General features: G+C 55.1%; 8 protein-coding genes across 8 annotated transcripts; 4 read left to right on the plus strand and 4 right to left on the minus strand.

The window, feature by feature from the left end:
* Window positions 1-496: 496 nt before the first annotated feature.
* C8Q71DRAFT_710121 (uncharacterized protein) lies at window positions 497-7506 on the minus strand (the record flags this gene model as incomplete). Its single annotated transcript, XM_047920721.1, has 11 exons — window positions 497-1273; window positions 1325-1503; window positions 1556-2459; window positions 2631-2909; window positions 2965-3381; window positions 3706-3805; window positions 4143-4205; window positions 5041-5855; window positions 5904-6082; window positions 6141-7031; window positions 7317-7506. Coding segments are annotated over 11 exons (4794 nt in total), but the record flags the coding sequence as incomplete, so codon positions are not given.
* Window positions 7507-9183: 1677 nt separating this feature from the next.
* C8Q71DRAFT_765812 (uncharacterized protein) lies at window positions 9184-10797 on the minus strand. The gene is made up of 5 exons (XM_047924154.1): window positions 10202-10797; window positions 10070-10147; window positions 9696-10007; window positions 9443-9648; window positions 9184-9387 (listed from the first exon to the last, which is right to left on the minus strand). The coding sequence occupies exons 1-5, from the start codon at window positions 10373-10375 to the stop codon at window positions 9288-9290; spliced, it is 870 nt and encodes a 289-aa protein (XP_047777856.1). The 5' UTR covers window positions 10376-10797; the 3' UTR covers window positions 9184-9287.
* Window positions 10798-10978: 181 nt separating this feature from the next.
* C8Q71DRAFT_765815 (zf-PARP-domain-containing protein) lies at window positions 10979-13262 on the minus strand. Its single transcript, XM_047924155.1, has 9 exons — window positions 13057-13262; window positions 12960-12977; window positions 12835-12901; window positions 12216-12550; window positions 12152-12160; window positions 12030-12093; window positions 11703-11976; window positions 11451-11648; window positions 10979-11396 (listed from the first exon to the last, which is right to left on the minus strand). Exons 1-9 carry the CDS (start codon window positions 13130-13132, stop codon window positions 11292-11294), a joined length of 1146 nt encoding a protein of 381 aa, XP_047777857.1. The 5' UTR covers window positions 13133-13262; the 3' UTR covers window positions 10979-11291.
* A 517-nt stretch (window positions 13263-13779) lies between these two features.
* On the plus strand, window positions 13780-18223 carry C8Q71DRAFT_765820 (WD40 repeat-like protein). Its single transcript, XM_047924156.1, has 13 exons — window positions 13780-13957; window positions 14012-14297; window positions 14887-14972; window positions 15024-15116; window positions 15177-15366; window positions 15420-15561; window positions 15616-15794; window positions 15847-16715; window positions 16764-16914; window positions 16967-17065; window positions 17116-17622; window positions 17675-17760; window positions 17810-18223. Exons 1-13 carry the CDS (start codon window positions 13921-13923, stop codon window positions 17884-17886), a joined length of 2802 nt encoding a protein of 933 aa, XP_047777858.1. The 5' UTR covers window positions 13780-13920; the 3' UTR covers window positions 17887-18223.
* Window positions 18224-18231: 8 nt separating this feature from the next.
* On the plus strand, window positions 18232-19915 carry C8Q71DRAFT_119335 (uncharacterized protein). Its single transcript, XM_047916377.1, has 11 exons — window positions 18232-18392; window positions 18479-18507; window positions 18564-18704; window positions 18763-18803; window positions 18852-18944; window positions 19006-19052; window positions 19116-19126; window positions 19175-19277; window positions 19334-19437; window positions 19490-19556; window positions 19622-19915. The coding sequence occupies exons 1-11, from the start codon at window positions 18345-18347 to the stop codon at window positions 19697-19699; spliced, it is 762 nt and encodes a 253-aa protein (XP_047777859.1). The 5' UTR covers window positions 18232-18344; the 3' UTR covers window positions 19700-19915.
* A 134-nt stretch (window positions 19916-20049) lies between these two features.
* C8Q71DRAFT_119473 (uncharacterized protein) lies at window positions 20050-21892 on the minus strand. Its single transcript, XM_047916378.1, has 4 exons — window positions 21647-21892; window positions 21083-21406; window positions 20779-20938; window positions 20050-20724 (listed from the first exon to the last, which is right to left on the minus strand). Exons 1-4 carry the CDS (start codon window positions 21785-21787, stop codon window positions 20123-20125), a joined length of 1227 nt encoding a protein of 408 aa, XP_047777860.1. The 5' UTR covers window positions 21788-21892; the 3' UTR covers window positions 20050-20122.
* A 1600-nt stretch (window positions 21893-23492) lies between these two features.
* Window positions 23493-25375, plus strand: C8Q71DRAFT_765837 (uncharacterized protein). The gene is made up of 7 exons (XM_047924157.1): window positions 23493-23623; window positions 23683-23871; window positions 23929-24000; window positions 24064-24283; window positions 24344-24640; window positions 24710-24866; window positions 24942-25375. The coding sequence occupies exons 1-7, from the start codon at window positions 23510-23512 to the stop codon at window positions 25024-25026; spliced, it is 1134 nt and encodes a 377-aa protein (XP_047777861.1). The 5' UTR covers window positions 23493-23509; the 3' UTR covers window positions 25027-25375.
* A 245-nt stretch (window positions 25376-25620) lies between these two features.
* C8Q71DRAFT_119544 (uncharacterized protein) lies at window positions 25621-26915 on the plus strand. The gene is made up of 6 exons (XM_047916379.1): window positions 25621-25819; window positions 25876-26001; window positions 26124-26166; window positions 26218-26302; window positions 26360-26531; window positions 26598-26915. The coding sequence occupies exons 2-6, from the start codon at window positions 25892-25894 to the stop codon at window positions 26680-26682; spliced, it is 495 nt and encodes a 164-aa protein (XP_047777862.1). The 5' UTR covers window positions 25621-25819; window positions 25876-25891; the 3' UTR covers window positions 26683-26915.
* The last annotated feature ends 15 nt before the right edge of the window (window positions 26916-26930 follow it).

The following is a 26930-nucleotide window of genomic DNA, read 5'->3' on the forward strand; positions in this document are numbered from 1 at the left end:
CCTTCTCAAGGGAGTAAGCCTGATCGTCAGAAGCCAATGCATACTCAGACTCGAACCGCGTGGCATGCCATGACGTAGGAGTCCCTCCGTTCTATCGTCAAAGAAGATGTATATGAACATGTTGTTCGCGCTGATATCCCTATGAATCACGCATTCCTGCTCCCACTGTGCCTGTCTGCCATGAGCTAAGGAGCAAACAATGCGTGCTCCGGTGATCCTTAAAGTGCGACCGGGGACACCAACTGAAGGGCCCTCGACGGGAACTCACGAACCATACAGCTTTGCACGCACGTTAAAGACTTAGTCGTCGTGGCAACGACGCGCATACAGGGCGATCGTAGAGGAGCAGTAAGAAATGATGAATGATCAGGAGAGAACAGCGTACGAGCATATTACAAACAAGAACAATAAGAGACATACTCGTCCGGATAGTATCTGCACACGACGCAGTCCTCAGTTACAGGGAAGGTAGAAACGCAACAAACACAGCAAGGCATCACAACTCCTCTCCCTCCCGTTCTTCCTGCAACGACTGAAGTTCCGTGGTCGTACTCCTCGCTCGTTTGGCGGGCCCAGGCCGCTCCGAGTCCACCGATTCTCCCTCGAGAGACCGCTTCGAGCCCGATGACCGCTTGCTGGACCGCGCTGCGCTGCGCTGATTAACGGCGGAATTCTTGAACACCTCCTTCTCGAACTGATCTGCCGTGTGGACGACCTTCGCCCACTGGTCCGCTGGCTTTAGGAGAGCGTTCTTGAAAGCCTTGAACACCGGCGCGTGCTGCGAAAGCGTTTCGAAGGCCTCGACTACAGGCGCTGCCGGCACCCGGTTGCTTGGCTCATCATCGTTGAACGGGTCCTTGAGCTCCGCCGATTTATCGTGAACCAGCAGATGTCCTGTCGGCGCGGACGTAGATGCGATCTTGGGCTCGAACACGTGGTAGTGTTGTTGACAAAGAAGGGCGAGGGTCTTGAGAAGCTCGCCTAGTGGGGTGTATGGGTCGACTCGAACGGCTGGCATCCCGCTGAGCATACCCACTTCCTTTCGCTGGCCACCAATGGCTTGTCCGTTTGCGTCACCCTCCTTTGCCCCGTACGCCTCATACCAATGGAGTATTTCCATCTTGAACGCATCGGGTTCGTCGGTCAGGCTGTGCTGGATGAAGCGGTAGCACATCCAGGTCAGGACATGGATAAAGGCTTCCAGATCATCCGCGACCTCATGTCTCTTCCCGGGGTTTCTCAGCTGTCTGGCAGACATGAACTGCCACGTACCCTGAAACAGATAGTCAGCTCGTAGTCCTCAGCTCATGACCGATCCACATACCGAACGAGCTGGCCGTAATACTGTTTCGAGGTACTTCTGGTACTTGCACAAATCCCAATCAATGAGGAGGCCTATGACCTGTACCTTCCCATTCTTATCGATGTAGCGGAAAATGAGGATGTTTCCTGCGCTAATATCGCGATGAAGAAGCTTCTCAACTAGCCACGCCTGTCGGTGCGCTGTTCGGGAACCAGAGTCAATAATGCACACATGACAGACAGACAGACATACCCCACAGCGCATACCACATCACTTTGACGAGCTGCTCGGGAGTCTCGTGATTGTCAAGCGGTTCACCGATCTCCTTGATGACGAGACGGTAGTGCTCTTGTATGGGCGAAGAACACCCCGTCCTCTCATCCTTCGGCAAGAACGCCTGCGTACATGTCTCCTGGACGCCGGTGCCCAACTCATCCTGCACGAGCCCAGCAGCCAGAGGCGTTGGGACGTATCGCACCCCGCCTTTTCTCAGCGAATGCAACACCTTCCCTTCGTACGGCGAGCTCTCGATGCGCGGTCGCCAATAGTCCTTCAGGAAAACCAGCCGTCGATGCGACACGTCATAGGCGACGTAGCCTCTCATACCTCGCCCAGTCGGGGAATCCGTGGCAGAGAGGTGCCTGCCGACGATGAAGCATAACTCATTCGAAGTCGCCGCAGCATCGTTCGGCGCGTTCGGTTCGTCGGGTTCGTAGAAATCATCAGCGATCGGTTGCATCTCCTGCTGGTCGATCAAGTCCTTGCGCCGCATCTTGATCTTGTACACCAGCCAGCCAGGCTTATCCAGTGCGGCACTGCGGTAGGTCTTGACCGCGTCGTTGCTAGTTGGACACGATCTCATGGCGTTGATCTCCTCCTGCGTCGCTCGCACCACCGACGGGTCGTACCCGCGCTGGGCTTGCGTCAGGCAGGCATATCGCCATATAATCTTGTGCAGCAACGATGGATCCTTCTCGAAGTCGATAGCCGTCGACACGATGAAACCGGCGCGGTCAGAGCGAATGACACGGGCCTGGCCCTTGAAGACGTAGAGCGTGAAGACGTGCAGCCGGTGTTGCCGCCTGAACAGCTTCGCGACGTACTCCCCGACTTGCCCGAGTGCGTTGCCCCCCGAGTCGCCAGTACGAATGAAAGGCTTCGGTTTTGGTTTCGGTTTCGGTTTCGGCGGGTCACCGTCGTCGGTAGAGCGCCCCTTGCCCTTGTCTACCGCAGCGGATTCCTGAGGGCCATCACGATCTTCGGCATCGCCGCCGCCATCCTCGCCTCCGTCCGCAGCCTTCTTACGATCGCCGTCCTTCTTCGCGACTTTCTTGTCCTCGAACCACAATGCGCAGTTGTTGTGCGCTGTCTTGATCTCTACGAGCAATGAGATCCATGCCCAGCGAGTGGCCGCACGCGGGGTTGTCAACTTAGGGCGGGTGTAGTCACGCTGAGCGTCGTCGTCGACGGGGTAGAATGCAACGTCGACCTTCAACTTCTCGCCATAGTCTCCTGTATCGCTGTTGTCAGGATTGTGGCTCGTGTTCTTTGCCACCAGCTTGTCTCCACTAGGGCAGTGATCGAGGATTGGTTGTGCAACCTTGCACTGCTCATACGCACGTCGTTAGAAACAGCCTGGTACACAGAACAGCTAGACGCACTAGTTCATCACAGATAATGGTCTCTTTCGTCCCCAGTAAGACCGTATTGTCCATGACAGGGATCTTGGTCGCCAGCTCAGCTGGCATATCCGGACCCGGCATGAACCGCTCAAGAAAGCCATCAAAGTCCATCTCGCTAATTTTAGGGTGCATCCCTTTGGCGTACTGCGGGCGATGAATCGCCAAACTATTCTTCCCGTATACGGCCTTGGCTGTGTGGGTCTTGTTGGAGCTCGACGCGTGTACGGGCGTACTCTCTATCTTCGTTCGGTCAGGTGGTTGGGTGTTAGGCGGCGTCGTAGCACGGAGGGGACGCTGTAGTCTGCGAGCGACTGGCGTCTTCACTGCACTCACAGTTAGCACATAGGCAGTCGAGCACTCCGTAGGACACTTACGAGAGAGGAGCGCCGTCTGCGTCTTCAGCCGACGTCGAGGCTCCGGGACCACTGCCACTGTTGTCAGTCGAGAAGGCCATCACGGAGAGCACCGCTGGACTTACGTTGGACGCGCTGAAACGTCAGTACCGGATGGGCTCGGCGACCTCCTGACACGACACTCAATTCAGAACTCTAGGGACAAGGAGAACTGGCTACTCACGAATGTTCAGCTTGGGAAGCGGGCGGGGTGGTGCCACCCGCGAGGCTAGGTGCAGGCTCAGGCGAAGAGCACATCGGAGAAAGAGGATGAGTCGACTTACACAGGAAGGGTGCGTCTGCCTCGGTTTTTAAGTCAGTGGGCCACGATGTTTAACGGAGAATGTTCGCTTCGTGATTTCCTAGGGTTAGCATTGTCCTTGCTCATGGAGATGGATATCTTGCCTAATTTGTAGGTATCCTCGTGTCTTTTGGATCCGGAACCGTTTCGCCGCACGCAGAGCTCACCTAATGTGGCAATGGTTCGAGTGAAGGCGTGCGATGTTGGGACGAGAACAATGCAGGTTCACAAGATCTCCGATTGATGTGGCTCCGCCACGAGGTAGCCACAGCGTTCATAGGGCGGATCGGATCAAACACTGAAACAGGTGGGTGCGACCTTGTTCCCAAATAAGTACGGACTTGGTTGCTACTTCCAACTTAGGGTTGCGTTGTGCTGCAACGGCACAGCGCGGAGGCCATGGCCATGCGCTGCTGGCTTGCTTTCAGCCCAGGAAGTAGAAGCTTCGTGCTCTCGCTGAGTACTTGCGTTGAAGTGAACAATGTGTCTCACGCTCATCGAGGATTACTGGCCCGATGCTACTGGTTCTCGCAGACCAAGGACATTGGCGGGGTAGTATTCGGTGAAAGTGGCACCTGCTGAGAGCCTCGACTTGAACATCATGGCACACCGGATCTCCGATCCGTGTAGCCACAGCGCGGGTGGCTGAAGCCACGCAACCATGCGCGCCTACTACTAGTCGTCACTGCCAGTCGCGACCGACTGAGTACACCTCACAGTCTAATATTGTGTGTATCTAAGTACATTATCAGACTTCAGCATCATGGCTAAAGCCATGAGGTCGAGGGACCCCAGACAAGCCGACGATCTATCTGGGCGCTCTTCATCGTTCCGTACTACGACGAGATGTGGCCCGGGAAGGCGAAGGCTCACCCAGGTACTACTCTCTACAGTCCTCTTAGGAAGTCACTTTGTCGGTAGCGCAGACTTCGCTGCCGCGTGCAGGCAGTAGAAGTGCTGGCTCGGGTTGCTCTGAGTCAGTACATAGTCTAACAGGTTTATCATGACATGCGTGTCATTATCTTCCGGATCGCTTCAATGTGCCAGTTATATGTACTGTTCTATGCATTATAGTACTATACAGCAGTGATAGTACAGGTGGTGTTAATTTATGCTGCCCGCAGCAACCACATCATATTGTCTAATTGGCAGAGAGGTACAGCTTCCTGAGCTGAAGAAGGCTATCCCCGGTGACCTTAGCCTTGAACTTCAATGAAGTGCGCCCGACGACACCACCAGAAGGGTCCATGATTGAACGGCTGCAACCCACGAATCACACACCTTCAATGCACGCGCGTTACATCAAGACTCAATTGACAAAGACCCAGGCGAAGATGTATTTACAATAAACAACAATATCACTGCTCCTGTGCTTCGTCGTGTGGGGCCACAAATCCTTCTTCCTCCAGTGACTCAAGGCCCGTCACAGTCGCGCTCCGCATGCGCTTCGATGGGCCAAGCTTCGTCATATCTGCTGATTCTCCATCCAGCCGTCGCTTTGACCCCGACGACCGCTGGCTTGAACGCTCAGTACGGCGCTGGAACACGATGGAGTTCTTGAACACGGGGTCGTTGAATTGATCCGGGGTGGCAGCGACCGAATTCCACTCGACCTTCGGCTTGTCGAGTGCACGGCGGAAAGCGTTGTAGACCTTCTTGTGTTTGGAAAGCGTCTCGGAAGCCGTGTCTGAAGGCGTCTCCGGGCGCTCTTCCTCGGAGTCGCTCTCCAGGGGGTCCTCGAAGAGCTCCATCTCATCCAGCGATTCGTCTTCATCTGGCCCACTATCCAAAGGGACAGCCTGCGACACCAGTTCGGACTCGGGCTCGACGGCTAAGTAGTGCTGACGACAAATCGAAGCAAGCTCCTTCAGGAGTTTCCCTAGTGGAGTTCTCGGCTTTGTGAGTTTGACCGCCGGCCTGCCACTGAGCATTTGAATCCCTTTCGCTTCGCCCCCGACCTCCTCTTCGTTCTTTTCGCCGTCCACCATGATGTCTTGCTCTTCGTACATATGCACAACGTGCATTTGGAGAAGGCGGGGTTTCCCAGTGAGATTATGTTCGACAAAGCGGAGGCATGTCCAGTTAAAGACGTGAATGAAGGATTCAATGTCGTCTGCGACCTCGTGTTTCTTTCCGGGTCTCTGTAGAAGCCTGGCAGACATGGATTGCCACGTTCCCTACAAACGGTGAGCTCAACTCCGCGTGTGAGAAGCAATCTGACTTACTGAGCGAGCAGGACGCGACGCGATCCCAAGATACTCCGTGAGTTTGCATAGATCCCAATCGATTAAGAGCCCTACAACTCGCGGTTGACCCTTGTGGTCGATGTACCGGTATACGAGAATGTTCATTGAGCTTATGTCTCGATGGAGAATTTTCTCCACCTCCCAAGCTTGTCTGTGCACTGCGTCAAAGGGCACGGTGAGGAGACGCTCGCGGAACCAATAGTTGATCAGACGCACCATACAGCGCATCACATATCACTTTGACAAGCTCCCAGACAGATTTTACCTCCTCGGTGAGTGGCTCGCCAATTTCCTTCACGACGAGACGATAGTGTTCTTGGATCGGCGAGTAACACTTGGTCCTCTCATCCCTCAGCCATTCCTGCGTGCACGTCTTCTGCGTGACACCCGCATCGTCCCGAACGACACCAGCAGCCAGAGGAGTTGGCACATTGCGCACGCCGCTGGCCCGCAAGCGCTTCAGCGCCTCGCCTTCGGGAATCGAGCTGTCAAGCCGAGATCGCCAATAGTCTTTGAGGAAAACCAAACGATTGCGAGATACGTCGTAGGCAATGTAGCCCCTTGTTCCCCGCCCGCTTGGTGAGTTAGTGGCGAAGTATCGTTTACCAATAATATATGATACCTCGCCGCCGGGCGCAATTGAGTCGACCGGATCCGGTTTCATGAACTTTGTGAGTGGTTGGATGCCCTGTTGGTTGATGAGATCGTCGGGTCGCATCATGATCTTGTAGACCGGCCATCCTGGTTGGCCCAGAGCATCTTGACGGCACTTGTCAGCCCATCCGTTCGGCGCCGGGCAAGTCCTCATGGCTTCTATTTCCTCGACCGTCGCCCTGACCACCGTCGGATCGAAGCCGCGCTCTACTTCATTCATGCAGGCATATCGCCAAAGGACTTGGTGGAGCAGCGATGGATCCTTCTCGAAATCGATGGGTGTCGAGATGATCGCGCCGGCTCGGTCCCAGCGAATGACACGAGCCTGTCCCTTGAAGATGAAGAGCGTGAAGAGGTGCAGACGATGTTGTCGCCTGAACAGCTTCGAGACGTACTCCGCCATCTGCCCAAGTGAATCATTTGCCCCGGTACCCGATCGAATGAACGGTCGCGCTTTCCCTTTCGTGTCGGTCTTGCCTGAGTTCTCGTCTTGCTCCGGCTGCTTCGTGGGGTCCTCAGCGTCGTCATCGACGTCGGCCACCTTGCCTTTGCCCTTTCCCTTGGCCGTGCCCTTCCCCTTGCTCCTTCCGTTGCCTCCTCCCCTACCTCTGGCCCTCACGCTGCCACTATCCCTCCCCCGGCCCTTCCCCTTCCCTTTGTTCCCGGCTGCAGACTTCACGGGATCATCATGGCTTTGGTTTTGGGCACTCACGCCTCCGGACCCGTTTCCATCCTCACGGTTTGTCTCCCCCTTGGCCTTGTCGCTCTTCTTCAAGTTGTAGCCGCCTTTGTTGTCAAACGTAAAGGCACACTTGTCCAGAGCTGTCTTGATCTCCACTAGCAGCGAAATCCAGGCCCAGCGTGTCGAGGCTCGAAACTCCTTCTTCTCCGAGTCGTCGTCCGTAGAAGCATAGTCGGCCCGAGCATCGCGGTGCGTCGGGTAGACGGAGACGTCGACTCTGAGCTGCTCCGCGTAGTCGTGGTGGTCACTAGAGTCGGCGTGATCTCGGGTGTTCCTCGCAACGAGCTTCTCCTTGTTGGGACAGCCGTCAAAGATGGCTTGAGCGACTCTACACTGCTCCCCAATATTCCTATGAGCGGCGGCGTGAAATGCAACATAGGATCGCACGTACTATCTCAACACAGACTGTGTTTTCCAATGCCATTAGTTTGTCCTTGTCGAAGTCTGGGATCTTGAGTGTGGACTCCGACGGAAGATCAGGGCCCGGCATGTATTCCTTCATGAACTCATTGAAGTCCATCTCTGTCATCTTCGACCACATCTCTTTGGCGAAACGCGTCACGTCTTTGTCTCTTCCTGTCGCAGCGGACACCGAATTGGTAGCTAGATTAGACACTTGGCCACGGACAGGGGTGCCGTGCGTGTCTGTGGGTGGTATGGTACCGGTCGGGGTGGTCTCGCGAGTGGCTGCTGCTTGGTGCGAAGGACCCGTTCTAGTAGGTTCGCCGCTCTGAGCGAAAGCCACAATCATGAGGCGGCGTATAAGACTTACGATGATTCCGCACTCGCGCCTACTGTGCTTGACAGAGCTGAGATTTCACTATGTTCGATGACCGTGGGTTCAGAATACCTTCGCCGACGTGACGGCACGACTTACGTTAATTCTGTCGAGAGGTCTGCAGTGACAGTGCTGGTAGGACTCGGCGGAACCCTAGCATGGCCGTCAACCCGGTGTTCCGTAGCGAGTACGACGCGTTACTTACGATGGTTGGGTAGATGTAATCGGAGGTGAGGTGCCACGGCGGTCTTCCGATAGACTGAACATCGTATCAGGAGGAGAATTCATGCTTAGGAGATGAGAGACGACTCACAAAGAGAGCTTGCAGGCGTGGGCAATTTATATGCAGATCAGGAAGCCACAACGTTGGTTGGGCACGGGGAATGCCTGTATCGATTGTTGCCCGCCAGGGTTAGCATTGTCGTTGCTAGCCGAGCTAGATATTCTTGCCTAATTGGTACTAGGGTCCTGAACGGATTTGCCCAAATCGAGGCAGCGCAGTGCTTTGTCGCGCACAGGCCTTCCTGATCTGGCGGCGGTTCGAGTCAAGGGCTGCAACCAACTTGCGACGTTGAACGAACCGGGAGAACAATGCAGGTTCTTCAGATCTTCGATTGATGCAGCCACAGGCGCGAGGTGGCCACGCTGCGCTGCCACGGAGCCACGCTACGCCCCGGTAACGTGACCACATGGGCGTGAGGCCTTGAGCTAAGAGCTTGTGCCTCAGAGTACTATTATAAGTTCATGTGTACTCAATATGTACTTGGTTAAAGTGGCATCTGAGCAGACCCGAGCTCTGCGAGGCGCAGTGGTGGAGGTCGGGTTCTCGGATGTGGCGCACTGGATCTCCGATTCGTGTGGCCACAACGCCGGTGGCTGGAGCCACGTAGCCACGCGCGGCGCGCGCGTACGCCAGATCCGGAGTCCCAGTCGTCACTGTCGCGATCGACTCAGCTTGTCGTACGGGAGGAGAGCGTCCAGATGGATCGACGCTCTCCTCCCGTACAACAAGCTGAGGTGGGAAGACGACGCGCTGTAACTCTCGACAGTCCTTTCAGGTAGTCATTTTCTCTGAGTCCGGATCGCTTCAAAGTCATATTTATTATTAACGTTCGATGCATTTAGTATATAGCACTGATAGTACAGATGGTGTTCATTTATGCTGCCCGCAGCAAACACATCATATTATCTAATTGGCAGAGAGGTACAGCTTCCTAAGCTGAAGAGGCACGGAAGGCGTACGACAGACGGGGCAACTGCTCTTTACGTTCAGCGCCGACCGGATGCATCTGCCACGCCCCGTCCATCAGTATTCCTGTCGGTCAAGCCCGATGACAAACTTACGGCGAGCAGAATACATGGCCACAGCGGGTCGCACTGGCCTCTTCCGGTGCTTCGAGGCAGAGTGGACAGTTGAAGACAACGCCGGAAGGCGCGGGCGCTGCCTCAGCTTCGATGCCTTCTGCTATGCGCCTAGCTTCCTCCGCGTCATGGGCAGCTCTCTCCGCCGCGCACTCGTGCGCCGGGGTACCGCTCACCAGTACCGTCGACTAGAACACATCAACATCTGCCTCTACATCCGGGGAAATCGACTTACTGGATAGCTAGCATCCGTCGTTGCGCTGTTAGGCGGGCCTGCACTGGTATAGCCAAGGTACTCGCACTCCTCATCGAAGTCGAGCTCGTCGTCCTCGGCCCAGAGCTCTTCCGGAGTGGGCATGGTGAAGGGGCGCGGCTCCGAGACGTCGAAATCATCGTCCGCGAGCTGCTCGACGTCCTCGGGGAACATCCGCTGGCCAAGGGCGTCCTCCCATCCGGGACTATCGGCGAAGACGGTATCGTTGTCGTCATCGTCATCGTCGTCATCGTCATCGGAGTCGTCGCGGTGGACTGCCGCGTACTCGATATGCTACCAAAGGCCATAGGGTGTCAGCAGAGTCACAGACATTGAAGGATGGGTGAGCGACAGACCACTCGGAGACCAGCGGCGGTCTGGAATTCGACCTCGCAGGCCGCACAGTAGTGGTGCCTAGGGGAGTTGCACCAATGCTGTATAGCACGAAGGTTAACGGAGGCTAGAGACAATGCGGCAATGGCACATACCTGGCGGCGCCAATGGCCGTTCGCGAAGCGGATGCCACAGGGTCCGCACAAAGGGTGGTTCGACGAGTGCTGGACATGCGCAGCACAGGCAGCCTCGTCGATGAAGTACTGGTCGCAAAGCGCGCAGTACAAGGTAGACAATTCAGCGTCAGACATGAAGAACTGAGCTGACATGTGCACGAGTGATGCTAGTAGTGTGAAGTTACAGTCTGCTGGACTTGGAACGGATGATGGCAGACGGGCAAACTACCAGCCCTTATATACGCGAGGGCGTGCTCTTTGGAAACAGACGAGCCATCCGTCCACTGTGGAGCCTTCCACGGCGAACGGATGTTTGTCCGTTGTGCGAGGCCCTCCGGCATCCGTGGTCTCGCCATTGCGGTGGGGTATTTGGATGTGGTGTCTGGTCAAGTTCGCAACGGGATCCTTCATCCCAATGGCTGTTCACGGTTATTAAGCCTTTGACCACTGCTTGCGTCACTAGGTTCGGATTCGGATGTCGGGTTGATTCTGAAGACAACCGAATCATAGTTAGGAGGGGGCGGCGGAAGACTACGGAGGCTCACAACGTACTCATCCGCCCGGCCTGGAACAGCCTCTGGAACGGCTTTGCACAAACCAGTGTCGGCGGATCATGGGGAGTATAGACGATGGTAGGATTTGTATCCGACGTCGTCGGATACGATTCCTACCATCCGCCTATACTACCCAATGACCGACGATGCTGCCGGTGTCCGTCAAGGCCAGGCTTTCGGACCTAATAGCCATGCCACAAAGTAGCCTAAAGTAGCACGGTATCGATTCACTAGGACACGGCGGGTATTCTATATCGGTACACGCGCAGTAGTCACATAAGTTAGGTAAGATATAGCGTCACGGTCGTAAAGTCTATGGAGCGGCGATCGCAACAACAGAACAGAAGGGAGTGGACGCGAGATTCCAGGACGGGCAGAAGAGGAATACTATTACACGATGTCCATACATTACCTTGGCAGGATGAGATGCAAAGCAACTACGGATGTGACAACGACAGCGGACGAGAACGGAGGGTCCGACGACACGCAGGGATGGGACGAGCTGAGGAAACCATTCACTCGTAATCATCCTCGACTTCAGACTCTTGGGCCTTTTTCCTCCCGCGAGAGGCAGCCGGCTTGGCCTTCGACGCAGGCTTACCCTTGGGGGCGGGGGCAGTCTGAAGAAACAACGCGTCAGACATACACGCAAGGAATATTCAGAGCCAACATACCTTCCGCTTCTTGGGGGCAGGCTCTTCTTCCTCTTCCTCTTCCTCGTCGTCGCCCACAGCTGCGATCTCGTTACCGAAATCCTCGCCGGAATCGTCGTCGCTAGTCTTTTTCTTGCTCTTCTTGGCAGGTGCCTTGGTCTTCTTCTCCGCCGCGGGGGCACGCTTACGCTTCGGCTTTTCTTCCTCGTCATCGTCATCCTACCGCACTCAATCAACATATGCTTACGACGACTCAGGTCAGAGCTAACTAACCTTAGCCTTCTTCGCCCTCGATCGCTTGGGCTTCTCCTCCTCGCCATCCTCGTCCTTCTTCTTGCGCTTCGGTGCAGCCTTTTTGGCAGTTTCGACGGCCTCTCCAGGACCCTGGTCTTCCTCCGGCACCTCGCCCGCGTCCCACGCGCGCTGAACCTTTTCTTGTTCAGCTGGTTTGAGGTCGTTGAAGCCGTCGATCTCAGAGGACTCGCTGTAGGAGGCTTGCATAGATGCGATCATCTTGGCGTCAGCACAGCCGAAGTGTCGCCAGTTCCTGAAGTCAACGCATCAGTGGCCAGGATGAAACAGTATGGAGAGCGGACATACACAGCCTTATGACCGCGGAAGTCTACCTCCTGGCCGAGCCGGAAGAAGCCCTTGCCGACACTGTCTAATGACGGAAGTACTGATGAGAGAGAGCACATAACCTAGGTATACGGTGTTCCTACCTCCACACGCTGCGCGAGGGACGAATGAGTAACGCACGGTAGATAGAGGGTGAGACCAACTCACTCTTGCACTTGGCTCGGCTAGACGACGCGTACTCCAACTTGAATACGCTCTTCTGCGGCTCACCATTCTCGTCAGCATCAGTTTTCTTCTTCCTTCCGGGAGCCTTCTTCTTGGGCTTCTCCTCATCCTCATCCTCGTCCTCCTCGCCCTCGGGCTTCTGCGCAGTGTCAGGGATGTCTTCATCGGCGACCTTGCCATCCTCCCAGGCCACACGGATTTTGTCCTTATCCTCGTCGGTGAGGTCGTCAAAGCCGTCAAGCTCATCTGCCTCTTCGAACGAGTTTTTCATGTTGGAGATGATTTTGGGGGTCACACAACCCCAGTGGCGCCATGAACTGCGACGATAGGTCAGCAAGCCGCCGAACAGTATTGCGACAGAGACGGCCCAAAAGAGCCCGCCATTCGCGACCCTGTCCCCTTGGAGATCTGGCGTTCCAGGCGTGCTCAGGCCGGTACTGAAAACTGGTTCGCGCAGGAACAGGTTCTAGTTTTGTGGCCCTAGCCAGGCGGCCGCCAACACATGTCGGACGACCACTCAGAACGAAGGTACCGCTACACAGCGAACATAGCGCGCGCAAGCCACAGACATCTCTACAGTATACAACGGATGTTTACTCACAAGGAAGTGTTTCCTCTGAAGTCTACTAGACTGCCAAAACGCAGTTCGCCCTTGGCAATTGGAGTTCCTAGCGATTACGCGCGATCTTAGCGTCGAGAAAATTAAAGGGAGACCACGATACTCACCTTTGCATGGCTTGGTACCTGTCGACGCGCCAGGACGGCAGAAAACGCGTCGGTCAGCACTCGAGCCCAAGTTGAACATCCACGACAAAACACTGACCATTGCACTTCGCCCGAGACGAGCTCGCATATTCCAATCGGTATCCCGACTTCTTGCCTCCTTCTTCGTCAGACATGGTTGGGGGATGTGAGAGTGCGGGTGGAAGATAGGGTTCAGGTAGTGTTCAGGTGTGCGGTGGGGTGTCGGCAGGTGACGCCTTTTATCTGGTTGCAATGCAAGGCTTCAAAGTCCGCTTTGAATAACGCTGCTTATATACGCTGGGCCGCGCCCTGACGCACGGACCACCTCCGCGTCCTCCATACAGCCGGCCATTGTCATCTCTGCGACCTGATTTCCGAGGGAAGAGTCTGTAGACTGGCCCGAGCTGCCTCGCACAACTGGCTGTAGCCTTGAGGCCGCTCGCAGCAGGGGTGCTCTCGGGGTCCCGTTTCCGGGCAATTGCGATAAGTATCCTCGTTTGTTTCACTCCTGGGCATAGATCTTGGTCCTGTAGCCCTTACTTCACCAAACTCGCCATCAATTCTATGTGACTGACTGCTAGGCTCAAATATTGCATGGACACAGAAAGCGAATGCGATCCTTGAGTCTGTACATACTTCAGTTCGAGCCCGGCGTAGGGAGAGGACCCCGAGAGGAGCCGAGTTAAGCAGGATAAGTACCTAAGTAATACTTAGTGTCACTAAGAGCACTGTGTAAATAAAATACACCTCTTCAGAATCATAAGTACGTGAGTTAGCGACAGTCAGGCTGCTCACCCGGCACCGTTCTCAGCCACAGCTTTTGGCCAGAGCGATCTTACTCCCTACCTAGTCGTCTTCGTGTCTACTGCTGCCCATTGCCCGAACTGGTCTAATTTATTGCACTGTTGTATTGTAAACCGCCTCTGTAAAGTCACTTCTAATCATGAAGTTCACCAAGCCGGCATGGGTCACACACAAGGGTCGGTCGTACATCGCCCGTATGTCTGTTCAGTAGCTCACAAGTCGCGCCGTAGATTCTGCCATGAAGGGCGAGCAAGAGAAGAGGGTCACCATCTTCTCCGTACACGTCCATCCAGACGGCTCGCGGATAGCTACGGGCGGCCTCGACGCGAAGGTCCGCATATGGAGCACCAAGCCGATCCTCAACGAAGCGTCCGAGGCGTCAGGGAGACCTCCGAAGAGTCTGTCTACGCTGACGATGCATACGGGACCGGTCCTCGTCGTACGATGGGCGCATTCAGGGCGGTGGCTCGCGAGTGGCAGCGACGACGAGATTGTAATGATTTGGGACCTCGATCCGTGAGTAGTCGCTTTATCCGTCTAGGGACGTGCTTCTCCATGAAGTCCAAGACTTGGCTGTCTATCTGCGGTTTCGGAAGAACACGATTCCCTTGTGTCATGCAGACACTCGACGAGCACTGTCGCGCGGAACTCCCTACGCTGTCTGGGTGACGCTGGGCCCTTATGTTTGGATGAAGTCAGGCGCTTCGCTATGTGGGCTCACCTATCCGGACTTGGGGCCCCGCATAGTTCCAGGCTCGCAAGCCGCGATAGTGGATCAGTCTCTCCTGGTGTCTCCACCAACGTTCTACCGCGAGATCGAGCGCCGAGGACAAGCCAGTCCCTGCCAACCTCCAGCGGGTGCTGACTCCTGAGGTCAGACAGCAGAGGCCATCATCATGTATTAATCGGTAATTACCAGCGGACACAGTGACCGTCATCGCTCCTCAGGGGATGGCAATGACCTGAGTATCCAGTGGCAATCGTATGCTGCATTGCAGCAATGCCTTGATCGTCACGTCCTTCTCCGCGAGGACAAATTCCTTAACCATCTTCCCTGTTGCACTAAGCGTCCATGTCCAATACTCAACCAAGTTTCGAACTGCAGCTCTGCAAAAGGAAAGGTGTGGGGCTCCGACGAAGTCAACTTCGAGGGTTGGAAGCCGCTCAAACGGCTCCCGGGTCACGAGAGTGGTACGTCCTATGTTATGTTGAGTGAACGTTGAACCTGAAACGTTGCCATAGATGTCACAGACATGGCTTGGTCACCCGGAGACCGCCACCTTGCCACAGTCGGATTGGACTCGTGCGTTCTGATCTGGTGTGGGTATACTCTCGGTACATTCACCATCGTCTCGCATGTCTTCTACTTTTCTAACGCAAAACCAATCACTGCAGAACGCCTGCGCAGGATAGACCAGCACCAAGGCTTCGTCAAGGGCGTCTGCTGGGATCCAGTGGGGGAGTTCCTCGCGACGGGGTCTGACGATCGGTCGGTGCGGATATGGAGAACAACTGACTGGCAGCTCGAAGCTGAGGTCCGAAAGCCGTTTGATCATTCTCCAGGGACGTTCTTCAGGCGATTGAGGTTTGTCCTTGCGTGCTCCGGTGGATGAAGCATATCTCATGCATTGCCTCTAGTTGGTCGCCCGATGGTGCCCATATCACCGCCTCGAACGCGACGAATAACGATGGATATGTTTTCATCGCTGCTGTGATCGCCCGCAACACTTGGACGTCTGAGATTAGTCTCGTGGGACACGAGAACACCGTTGAGGTTGCTGTGAGTGCTTCCGACTATGTATAGCTCGGACAGTGTCTTTATCTCTATCCCTAGGCGTATAACCCACATATATTCCTCCGAGATCCGTCGCTGCCTGTAGTCGCGTCAAATATCTGCTCCGTAGTTGCCCTAGGGGCTGACGACCGCGCGGTGTCAGTGTGGCAGACGAAGTCGGCACGGCCGCTGATCGTCGCCAAAGAGGTCTTCGAAAGGCAGATCATGGATTTGAGCTGGTGCGCTACCTTCGACCCAACGTCTTCGTCAGTTGTCCTAATAGCCCCGCAGGTCGCAGGATGGGCTTACGCTATACGCCGTGTCTTCGGACGGCACTATGGCTGTCTTCAGCTTCGACGCGGAGGAACTAGAAGGAATTGCCCCCCAGTCCGCGCAGGAACAATACCTGAAGAAGTTCGGCTTCGTCGCGGCGCCGCTGCCCACTGGCTACTCGCACGAGGTGGCCCTCGAGGCGCGGCAGACCCCAGGCAACGCCCGCATGACGCCGCCGCCATCACCTGGGCGCGCAGAGGCCAAGCCGACGCAGACACAGACGGGCTTCGGCGGGGCATCCGCGAACGGCGGCGAGCAGATCAACCAGCTCGTCGCGAAGCGGAAGGCGAAGAAGCGGATCCAGCCGAACTTCGTTGGTGCGTTGCCGGGCTCTGTGCCCTCTGCGGCCAACGTTCCCTCTGCAGGCGTTGGCCGCCCTCCCTCCGCCGCTGGACCATCGTCCTCGTCTGCACCCCGCCCACCCGCGTCGCACCAGCCATGGCTCGGAGGCGCGAACCCGTTCGGCGCGGAGATCACGGACCTTACGGGTGACGACGTCGACCGCGACGTGGACATGTTCCCGGGTGACCTGAGCACGGACGTGCAGATCGCCGCGCTGGACACGGGCAGGGCGAAGCGGAAGACGCTGGACGGCGTCGATGATCGCGTCGCGACCAAGACGCGGACGCTGGGCGGGGACCGCGTGAGGGAGAACGTGTCCGTGCGGGAGATCTCTGGGTCGGCTGGCGCAGGAGGAGCGCTGGGATTATGGAGCGAGCAGAGTAGCGTTATGGGTAGGCTCCAGGCACCGCCGGTCTTGACGTACGTCAAGGCGACAGTCGAAGGTAGTGAAGACGTGCTTGAGGGAAGGAACGCGGAGGATGGTGGTACGTGGTGTCCGCCCTTGGTTGCTCCTGGACTCACTGTGCTTTTAGGCCCTACCGAGGTGACGTTTGTGAGCGGGAAGCAAACGCAGTGGCTCGACTATCTCCCGTCGCCTGTCATCGCTCTTACCGCGACTGCCAACTTCTGCGCTGCCGCAATGCAAGATGGTTCGGTCAATGTTTACTCCTCAACGGGTCGCCGGTGAGTGTTTCGCGCTAACGAATGCTAAAATCCCATTAACGTCCGTCGATAGGTTGATGCCAACATTGTCACTGGGATCACCGTGTGCATACTTGAGCGGTGCGAAGCACTCCCTTATGCTTATCACTGCGTCAGGGATGCTCTACGTATGGTGCGTGTAGTTCGTTTGTCACATAGTTCAGGTATTGAGTCTCAGTCTAGGAACACGAAGAAGCAAGCCGCCGCCTTCCCAGCAACGTCAGTGCTACCCATCCTCGGATCGTCGCCCAACACGACCATCGTCCACGCAGTGGTCCGTCCAAACGGTGCACCGGTCATGCAGTTGTCGACCGGCGTCGCATATACCTGGGACGCTGCACTCTCGGCATGGACAAAGCTCAGCGAATCGTGGTGGGCAGAAGGCTCGGAAGCCTGGCAAGGCCGCCAGCGTTCCGGCCAATCTGCAGCGCGTGGTGTCGTGGCTATGCTCGAGAGTAGCATCAGCGAGCGCGTGGGAGACAGCGCGGGGGCGGATAAGCAACGACCGTCATGGTGGCATACCGCCCTTACCTTGGGTCATCTGGAAACGAAGCTGCATGCTGCGAAGGCGCTGGAGAGTCCGCAAGAGTACAAGCAAACGCTGCTCGTGTATGCGAAACGGATCGCCGACGAAGGGTTCCGGGGAAAAGCAGAGGAATTGGTAAAGGAGCTTTTCGGGCCCGTATACTGGTGAGTGATAGCGCGACTTCCGATGTAAATGAATGCTGACCCTGTTTGCCAGGCGTCCGGGCCGCGACGATGCGTGGTCGCCTACAACCCTCGGCATGTCCAAGCGCGATCTTCTCAGAGATGTACTCGCGATCTTCGGTGAGTCTCAGTTCAATCCGTAGGTGTGCTTGGCTGACAACCTATCAAGCTCGCAGCAAGACGCTCACGAAACTGGCCATGGACTGGCAAGATATGCTCAAAAAGGCGACCAATGAGGAAACATGATACAGACTGGACTGACCGATACCGGTGATGGAACATGCAGTGCTCTATCTCGTCATGCAGGTTCTAGCTTTCTGTTGGGTGTATATCTTTATGCTGTTTTTCTTGAATGGCCGTGCAACGCTATCAGTACAAAAATGCCCGCACCGGTTTCGCACGCATATTGACCGCCTCAGCTCAGGCGTTTGGGCTACCTGAGGCCGGCTTGGACGTTACCATCATACAATGTCTATGATACTCGAACAGGTTGGTACTTAGCGTCTTCGGTGCAGGCTATTGCCGCACGGTGGCGGATGCTCGACACACTATGATTTAGCACGTGGTTGTCGGTATGTGACGTCACGACTGCGTCGTTCTCCGCAACGGCGTAAGTAACACAGCTGGAGTACTTACGCGCGTATACAACTTGAACTCGACTACGTACCACCTCTTACGCGTAGCGCATCTTTCAAGACGCCATCATGGGTGTGGGTAGCTCTAATATGAGCAGTACATGTGTAATTCGTGAGGTACAGTTTCACTGCTTCAGAATCACAATTCCTGGCTTTCCGCGCTGTACGTATGTTGAGATGAGCGACTACTCATACTTCTCTAGGTCGCGAAAGACGTTTGGACGTTTTCGTGGTATGTATTGATGCGGTTGTCGTCCCATTTCTTCGCTGATAGGCCTTCCTGTACAGTCCATTCTCCCGCTTTGGTATCCTGCCGGTTGGGGGTCGGTCGACCGCCGTGAAATTGTCTAACGGTGATGTGTGGGTCATGGCTTCGACCCCACTGACGACCGAGACGAAAGCCAAACTGGACGAACTTGGGCCAGTCAGGTCTGTTCTCAACGGTAGCCTCGTTTGACACGCAGACTGACTTATACATGTCTTTTAGGTGGATTGTCGGAGCTGACGCCGTCCATCATATGTTCCTCGGTAAGTAGACGTAAAGGGCGCCGGATCACTAGTCTCACCATACTACAGGAGAGTTTAAGAAGGAGTATCCCGAGGCGAAGCTGCTCGCGGTTGACGAGGCAGTCAAGAAGAAGTCCAAAGAGGGCCTTGAATTCCACGGAGGTAAAGCGACAGGTTACGTGTATTGCTGACGACTGACTCACATGGTGATGTACAACCGTAGTCTGGGGCACGGATCCAAGAGACGCTCAGTATGGATTTGAAAAGGATGTACGTTGACGTCGTGCCAATCCTATAGCTACTGGACAGCCCAGCTGACCTATATGTGCATAGATCCAACATTGGTGACCGGTTTTTTCTTTTGACGACGAATCCATCCTGAACAAGGACAGCTTCTTCTCTGGCTTCGCGAACCGTGATACGGCTTTCGTCCATCCCGCCTCGAAGACACTGATAGTGGCGGACCTTCTCTTCAACCTCCCAGCCACAGAACAGGTACGACGCCACGAGCTACGCGCCCACTCATGTATGCTCACTGGCTGTTCCTGTAGTACTCGAAGACGTCGTCATCGGGCAAGTTCCCCATCTTCGGATCTCTGAATCCCTACATGGGGATACACAAGCGGTTCGCCTGGTACCTAGGCGTAGACAAGGAGTACGTCTGTTAATAACAATTCTCTGCCAACCAGGCACTCATCCGCCGCAAGGGATATGAAACGCGACGTCAAGACTGTTGCAAGTTGGGACTTTGACCGCATCATTCCGTGCCACGGCGTAAGCAAATTTCACGAACCACTGCGTACTGAGAACCTTGCTGACGCCTATGTGCGCCTGTCCAGGATGTTATTGAGAAGGATGGACACAGAGCGTGGTGTGAAGCGTACAAGTGGTATCTCGATGCGGACAAGAAGGCCTGACGTGCTGGTATCGTGTGGTCAATCAGTTGCGCCTCGACTTGATTGTTTCCTAGGTCTACGTTATCTAAGTGGTGATTCTGTGGGTTTCCGATTGTATGTGGTCTATAATCTTCCGACTCTATGTAGATACTGCTTTGTAACGATCGGGCGACGCCACTTCATTGCGACATGGCGCGCTCGCAGTTACAGGATGCGCTTGCGATTCCGGCGTGACATCAAGGCGCAGAGCAAGAGGACGTTCATAAGACTGCAATATCTGAGTAAGTCCGGCGCTTGAAGCGGGTTCACGGGCGTGCCTATAGGTAGGACACCTGCAATCACTTGCGGAGCGGCCCTCGCTGCCATTCAGGATGAACATACAATCAGTGGTCGGAACAATATGCAAACGGCCCTCCATTTGTGCACGACATGCACTACACGCCTCTAGCTCTGTCCCCAAAACACGCGCATGACGATCCTCTTCACGCCTTCCGTGCGCTCCCAAACCGTCTCGACCTTCGAGCTTGGCGAGCTTTGCTGAGGGCTCGGCGCCGACGCGCCCTCCTCGACACTGTGCTCCTCGACAGCCTTGACGAACTCCGCGACGCCACCGCCAACACCAAAATACACGCGCTTCGCGGCGACCAAACACAAATACGGAGCACGCCCATCCTCGCCCAACGTGTCACGGATCGTCATCCGCGCCGTCCCCTCCGCAAGGCCGTCTGCGGGGACACACGCCGAGCGCATAACACGGACCAGCGCGGGCAGGCTCTCCGGGCGGTAAATCGTCTCGGAGGTGAGCACGATGTCGAAGGGCCCGCCGGCGCGCGCGATGTCGAAGGCCTCCCAGGAGCCGGAGAAGAAGCGGAGGGCGATGCGGTACTCCTTGAGCGATGCGAGGAATGCAGTGATGAGGGCCTGCGAGAATGGGAGTGTGCCTGGTTGGGTAGAGTCTGCGGGCGGGAGGGGTTCTTCTTCGACTTCCGGGTCGTCGGTGGACGGTTGGTAGGAGGCGCGGAAGGGGTGAGATGCGGGGGACATGTCTGCGGTGAATGAGCAAACACTCTGAATACAGACAAACAACTAGGGAGACTCACACCAAGTGAGTATGGCGTTGGGGAGTGTCACTAGCCGCAGGACAAGCTCATTGTAATCTTGCAGCACAACGACGTTTTCGTGGATGCTATTTGCTGAAGGCGTGACAGAGAAAAGTTGGTGCATGGCATACAGAGATGGAACGGCCGTTCCACAGCCAAGCTGTGATAGTCTCAGTCAGCGAAGGAGCACAGTGAAATAGAAATAAAGCCAGGCAAGGGAGAGCCCATCGATCTTGACTGTGCGACATGCGGAGGGTCTCCCCTCAGTGATGTAAATGGGCAAGGCCCGCGTAGCGACACATACCTCGAGAATTTTCTTTCCGTGCAGTCTGCTCCCAGGCGCATCGCCGAGTGTTTGGTGCAGGCATTCTGCTAGATCGATCGAGCATTCCCAAGTCTTCAGCCCACCTTCGTATATCCCTGGCACCAGGTCAGACGGTGCGTCGAGAAATTCGAGGGCATTTTCAGTAGAGCTCTGCGTTCCGTCATCCGCCATGTCGTCGGGTTCCGATGCGATGAGCTGGAAGCGAGCATCAAAGAGGTCCCGCCTTGCGAGAGTGAGGCTGTCGTGGGCGTTTGTACGGATGTTTAGTGGCGAGAAACTGATGGACGGGGGACCGTTTGAGAGCTAATGCTTTGTTGATTCAGAGACGCCTTCCAACAAGACGTGATAGCTATTTGCATGATAGTAGACACCTCTTGGCCTCGTATATCGTGCACAAAACCGGGAGTCCGTTGGTCTAGGTTCCGGACTCTGCAACAGCCAACTTTCAAGCGAGACGTTATATTGAAGCACCGTGCGTATGTGCGACTATCCCGAGGTGTCTAACATCATGCAAAATCCAGAACAGTCACTGGCTGCACTCACAAGATCCGGCAAAGAGTGTTCTGTGCTTTCCCTGGCTGGTCTCGGGGCGTCAATTGCCTCGTCTCGCCCAGGGATAGTACTGTCCTGAGTCCTCTCGGCTTGTTCTTCTGCATCTTCAATCTCGAAATCAAACTTGAACATCTTGATCCACTGTGGGATGCCGTCGAGGGACTTGTCGTTCAAATCCTAGTTATGTGAAGCTAGTCTTAGCTTGGTTCATACTATATAAGTAGGAGGAGGAAAAATGGGCGCTCGGCTTCTGCCGTGCTCAGTCGCCGTAACAAGCCACTATGGGCGCTAAGTATATCTCGAAACGGCCACTCGACTCCAGCTCTGCGCCGCCGCACGGAAGTCGTGCATCTTCTTTCCTGGGACCGACTAAGATATGAACGTGGATGCTATTCAATTACTGCTGCCATTGGACGTTACGCATGCTCGTGGTCCGTGGTGCGAGATTCATACATGCATTAATACTCGGCGTCACGACGGCTTACTCTTATGTGTTGTCAGGACTTGGTATGGCCTCTGCAAATGTCGACCCTACCCAATGTCATAGATCCTGGTAATAGTATGGACCAGTCTCAGTCATGTGCGATGATCATTGGTTTGGGAGGCGTCGAGACCCGTGCCCACGCGACTATGATATCCTGCGCTTGTTCCACGAGACTAGGAGGCATTCACTTTTTCATTCAAGCTCGCCTGCCACTCATGTACGTACTGAGTCCATAACATGCCACAAACACGCGTGTTCGTGACGACTGCGGCACATTGCTGGACAACAATGAGTACTCTGTCTCTCGTTTAACGATCATATTCTCCGCCGACAATGTTTTCCTCCCGTTCGTGCGGTAAGAGATACCGTAACCCGACTTTCCATGCATTCCAATCACACGCACTGAGCAAGAACCATACTATCAATGGCTTTACAACGAACAATATTGCACCAGATAAGGTGCGGTTCATATGGGCACATTACAGCGCGCTGGCTGACAATGTACACTCGGCCGCGGTCGTAGGATAGGAAATCAACTCACAACGGTTGGCTAATGTGCTCGTGCAGGATGGTGGTTCATGTCAGCTACCTCAAGCACCATCTTGCACTCTCTAACTTTCACCCCTCATGCGCAATATGCGGCGAATCATACGAATATCCTGAAGAACTCTCAGAGGTGCGGTCGCATCAGAGCTAGTGGCTAGACTGCTCATCATCTCCTCCAGCACGCTCATGCAGAGAATCACGCACAGCCAGAATATCCACAGCCTCTCACTCTTGGAAAGCAGGGAACGAAAGGATGCTGTAATCTATGCTACCGGCTCTTCACGACCGCGAAGGGGCTCGCCGAGCATAACGAAAATCCTAGGATCCATCCGCGATGCCCACATTGCGGATTAATACTCTTGGACAACACGACACTCAGTGAGGTGCGTAACAGGGCCACTTTTCGGCCCTTTGCTTTAACTGACCCAGAAGCCCTTGGCTCCTTCATTCGTTAGCATCTACGACGATTATCTCAAGCTCGGCCCTCGAGGAATTACATTTCCGCTGATGATGGACGCACTCATCATGGGCGCGAGAACGCCTTGAAGTCTCATGTCAACGTCGTGCGCACAGAGACCTCCACTGTCACGGTATGCATCCAATCATCATCAGTCAAGCTGCAGCTCGACACTGAGGAGTCATCACTGGGGACAGCCAACTTTCCTTTGGAACGACTCGCGGCTTGCGGAGTATCTAAATGCTGAGGCGCGCTCAGTTCCGCCTGTATCCAAGCCAAGCGATGGTACACATAGCATTCTGTATGCAGTATTGAGTGGTAGTGCTGACATGCGCGTGTCTTCATAACAGCTATTGTGGAAACAGCTATGACCCCTACCAGCAGTGATCGGCCCGGCCCTATTGGCTTCGAGTCGACCCCGTCATCCTCCAACTTTAATTGGATCGTGACGTCCGTCATACCTGCCATTCCGTCAAAGGCGGTGTGTGATATAAGGTCCAGTTCTAGTAACGGTATGGTATGCTCACGAGAACACAACAGGTTGCTGCGGATACACAGCGTCGTCAGGCGATCGACGCACAAAGGGCTGCAAGCTTCTGGCATTGTGGAATATGCGATATGAACTATCCAAATAAGAGCTTGCTCGCGCAACATCACCTCGTGACACCCTTGCATCTGTGCTGCACCCTTTGCAACGTAGGTCTATATGACGATAAACGGTACAGAAAGGTGCGATGACGATTATTGTTGAGGCTGAAACTCACCTTATGACATACCTCACGTTAGCATATGAAGAACGTACATCAAACTGAAGTGCAGCTAAGACCTCAGCCCTCGTCGAGCTCGCCAATTCCGCCGGTAAGTGTGCAGCGTCTACTCATCCGTTGAGTGCCGTCTCTAACTACCCCGAACTGAAATCAGACCGCATGCGGACCATCGGTCAGCACGGAAGAGCCTGAATTTTCAGATGGGTCCCGCCACTCTATCGGACGCGCCAACTCCAGGGATGATGGATCGTTGGACTCCGCACCCAGTCAACAGATGGGAACAGCGGGTGTACATGAGTTGGTCGACGAGTGCGCGGCAGGCACATCCGAGTCGTCGTTACACGGAGACCACGAAGGCGACGCACAGGTCGAAGGTGGGTCTCTCTCAGCTGCAATGCTTGTTCGCACTGCTTATGCAGCTCCATCAACATTAGCCGCACGGGAAGCTCCCGCTCTTACTCCTCAGGCCGTAGATGTCCGAAACACGCTTGCTGAAGAACTACGACTTGAGCCCGTCGATGATCACATATCACTGAACTCGCTTGGCTCGGATCAAAGAGAACTTACGCCTGTCAATCGACACGTCGACTCGGGCACGCCGGGGGAACGAGAGATCCTCGACGAGGGTAGAGATGTACCCATCGCGCGTGGTCTGGATGGACTAGAGCACATGCTCGAGCGTTCAGACTCAGACTCGGACGACGGAGAGGTCCGGAGTGTCGAGCATGAAGGTGAGCAAGAGTATTCATATCAAGGCTGTACAATCTCACGTTCTAATTGCTTATTGTGCTACCGCAAAGGATCGGCTCGTTCCACATCTTCGGAACTACCAACGGCCCCGAACCACGTATCATCGACAGCGCATCCGCAAAACCTATCTTGGTACTGCAGGAGCTGCCTGAAAGACCCATGCGACGATCCTACTGCAACAATGTGCGGACACATCTTCTGTCACAGGTGCGTCTATGGTGCATCCAATCCGGGCGACTGCGTTGTGTCTGACTTTGAGAGGCTGGTCTCGCGCGCTCGCAGGTGCATCGTCCGTGAGTTATCGGAAAGGATGCAATGCCCTGTGTGCAACCGGAATTTCCTCTTGAGGCTTCACGCGACAAGATGAATGGATAACGTCAGCATTCTATCACAAGGATCGAACGGGGTCAGAACCCACTCCCTATGCGCTCCGGTCGGTGTGACGTACGGCATAACTGGGTACTGTGTATGATACCGTCGCTCATGTGTTGATGGCCTGAGGTAGCTGGAGGCAAGCCTTCGTTACACGGATATGATTGCTAGCTCGGAATCAGTACTTATACATGGTAATGTTCTCTCTCGCTGCCAACAGTAATGGTATTGAAGCTCAAGTTGCACATTCTACTATGTCTCACGCTTTAAGGTTCAGCAACATCCATCTGTGCACAGAAGCTCGTCCATCCCGTATCGCCCACACCTGGCCTACACGTGCAGTTGCTACTCACGAGCTCCAAGTTCAGGACTGACGGCTCCCTGTCCTTTCCCTTAGCTCGCTGCCAGCTGTCAGGTCTTCGTCCAGACTCAATGCCTCGGAAGGGGAAGCCATTATCCTGCGCCGAATGCGGAAAGGCGTTCAAGACGTTCGACGCCTATCAATCGCATGCGTCGGCGAAAGGGCACGACGGACTCGCACAGCAGTCCATGAGGTCGAGTTGCAACGTAGTCGCGGAGCACCTCAACACGATTACGACATCCGATATCCCTCCTAACGCCTCGAATGCAACGGAGGAGCGGACCGACACATACGGCTTTCAGTGTCAACACTGCAAGGCGTGGGTCGTCTATGAAAGCGACCTTCCCTTGCACTACTCGGGTCCGTGGGCCACCCCAAATGCCCTTTTTGCAAGGTCGGGTTCAAGGATCGGCCATCGCTCGAATCGGTGAGTTTCACCATCCCAATGATTTTTGTTCTTCTGACTAGGGTATCTTTGGCTAGCATGTAACATCGGACCATGGTGACACTGGTTGCAAACGATGCTACCAAATATTCAATTCAGCGGAGGAACTGCGAATTCATCATGAAACCGTGCCCTCGCACGCCTCTATCGATATCGCGTCTAGAGTTGAGTCAGAGCTTGCGACCGGCAGTATCCGTCAGTCCTCGGAGGACCTTGGCCTCGCCTCCCAGACCCTAATGGAACCTGCCGCGGAGCAGTCAGAGGCATACACGCTAACTGGAGACAGCCTCGACAGGCAGTATTCCCCAGTTTCCGAACGTGTGCAAGAAGTAGGCGTCGACTCGACTGCAGGACAAGATGGTGTCATATCGATGGAACAGTCGAACGCACCGTACGTACACAAGGAACGAGGCTCGGACAACGGCGGGCTCGAAGCCGATGGACTATCTGAGCACGAAGATGAAGGTGAGCCGAAATCATTCCATGCACTTCATACAGTACAGAAGACTTACGAGCTCCGAGCACCGCATACGTCGCCACCGCCACTCATCGCGGAGGTTTGTTCTGCGACCGTGGTTGAGCACCCCATCGTCCCGCCCGCGCCACAGAGCATCTCGTGGCATTGCAGGATCTGCACGCGGGACCCCTGTGATGAGCCTACCGCGACGATCTGTGGGCATGTATTCTGTTATCAGTGCGTTTGTCCTGATTTTGAGTCCTTGTGATGCGCGACGCTGACGGTGCGATCGATTCTGCGCAGGTGCATTATCCGTGAGATATCGGAGAAAATGCATTGTCCTGTTTGCGGTCGACTGTTTCTGCTGAGGTTGCACGCTACGATCTGAGTAGCGTATCTCGAGGTTAGGGCCGCCAGTAGCGCGGATGCAGTTTGTTGAGGCCACTACGCACTGGTACTTGCAAATTCAGATACTTGGCGTTTGACGAGCCAAATACGAGTCGTAGCGATCATATGCAGTACTAGGTTTTCGTGTATGCATACAAGTGATAAGTTTAGTTGTCAATGTATATGATGAGGAGCTCGACCCTGAGAGCGATCCACTGAGCACTTTGGCATTCGAAGTCGGAGCGCCGG

The sequence above is a fragment of the Rhodofomes roseus genome (genome assembly GCF_022264815.1).
Source record: "Rhodofomes roseus strain CIRM-BRFM 1785 chromosome Unknown C8Q71scaffold_13, whole genome shotgun sequence".
NCBI classification, from domain to species: Eukaryota; Fungi; Basidiomycota; class Agaricomycetes; order Polyporales; family Fomitopsidaceae; genus Rhodofomes; species Rhodofomes roseus.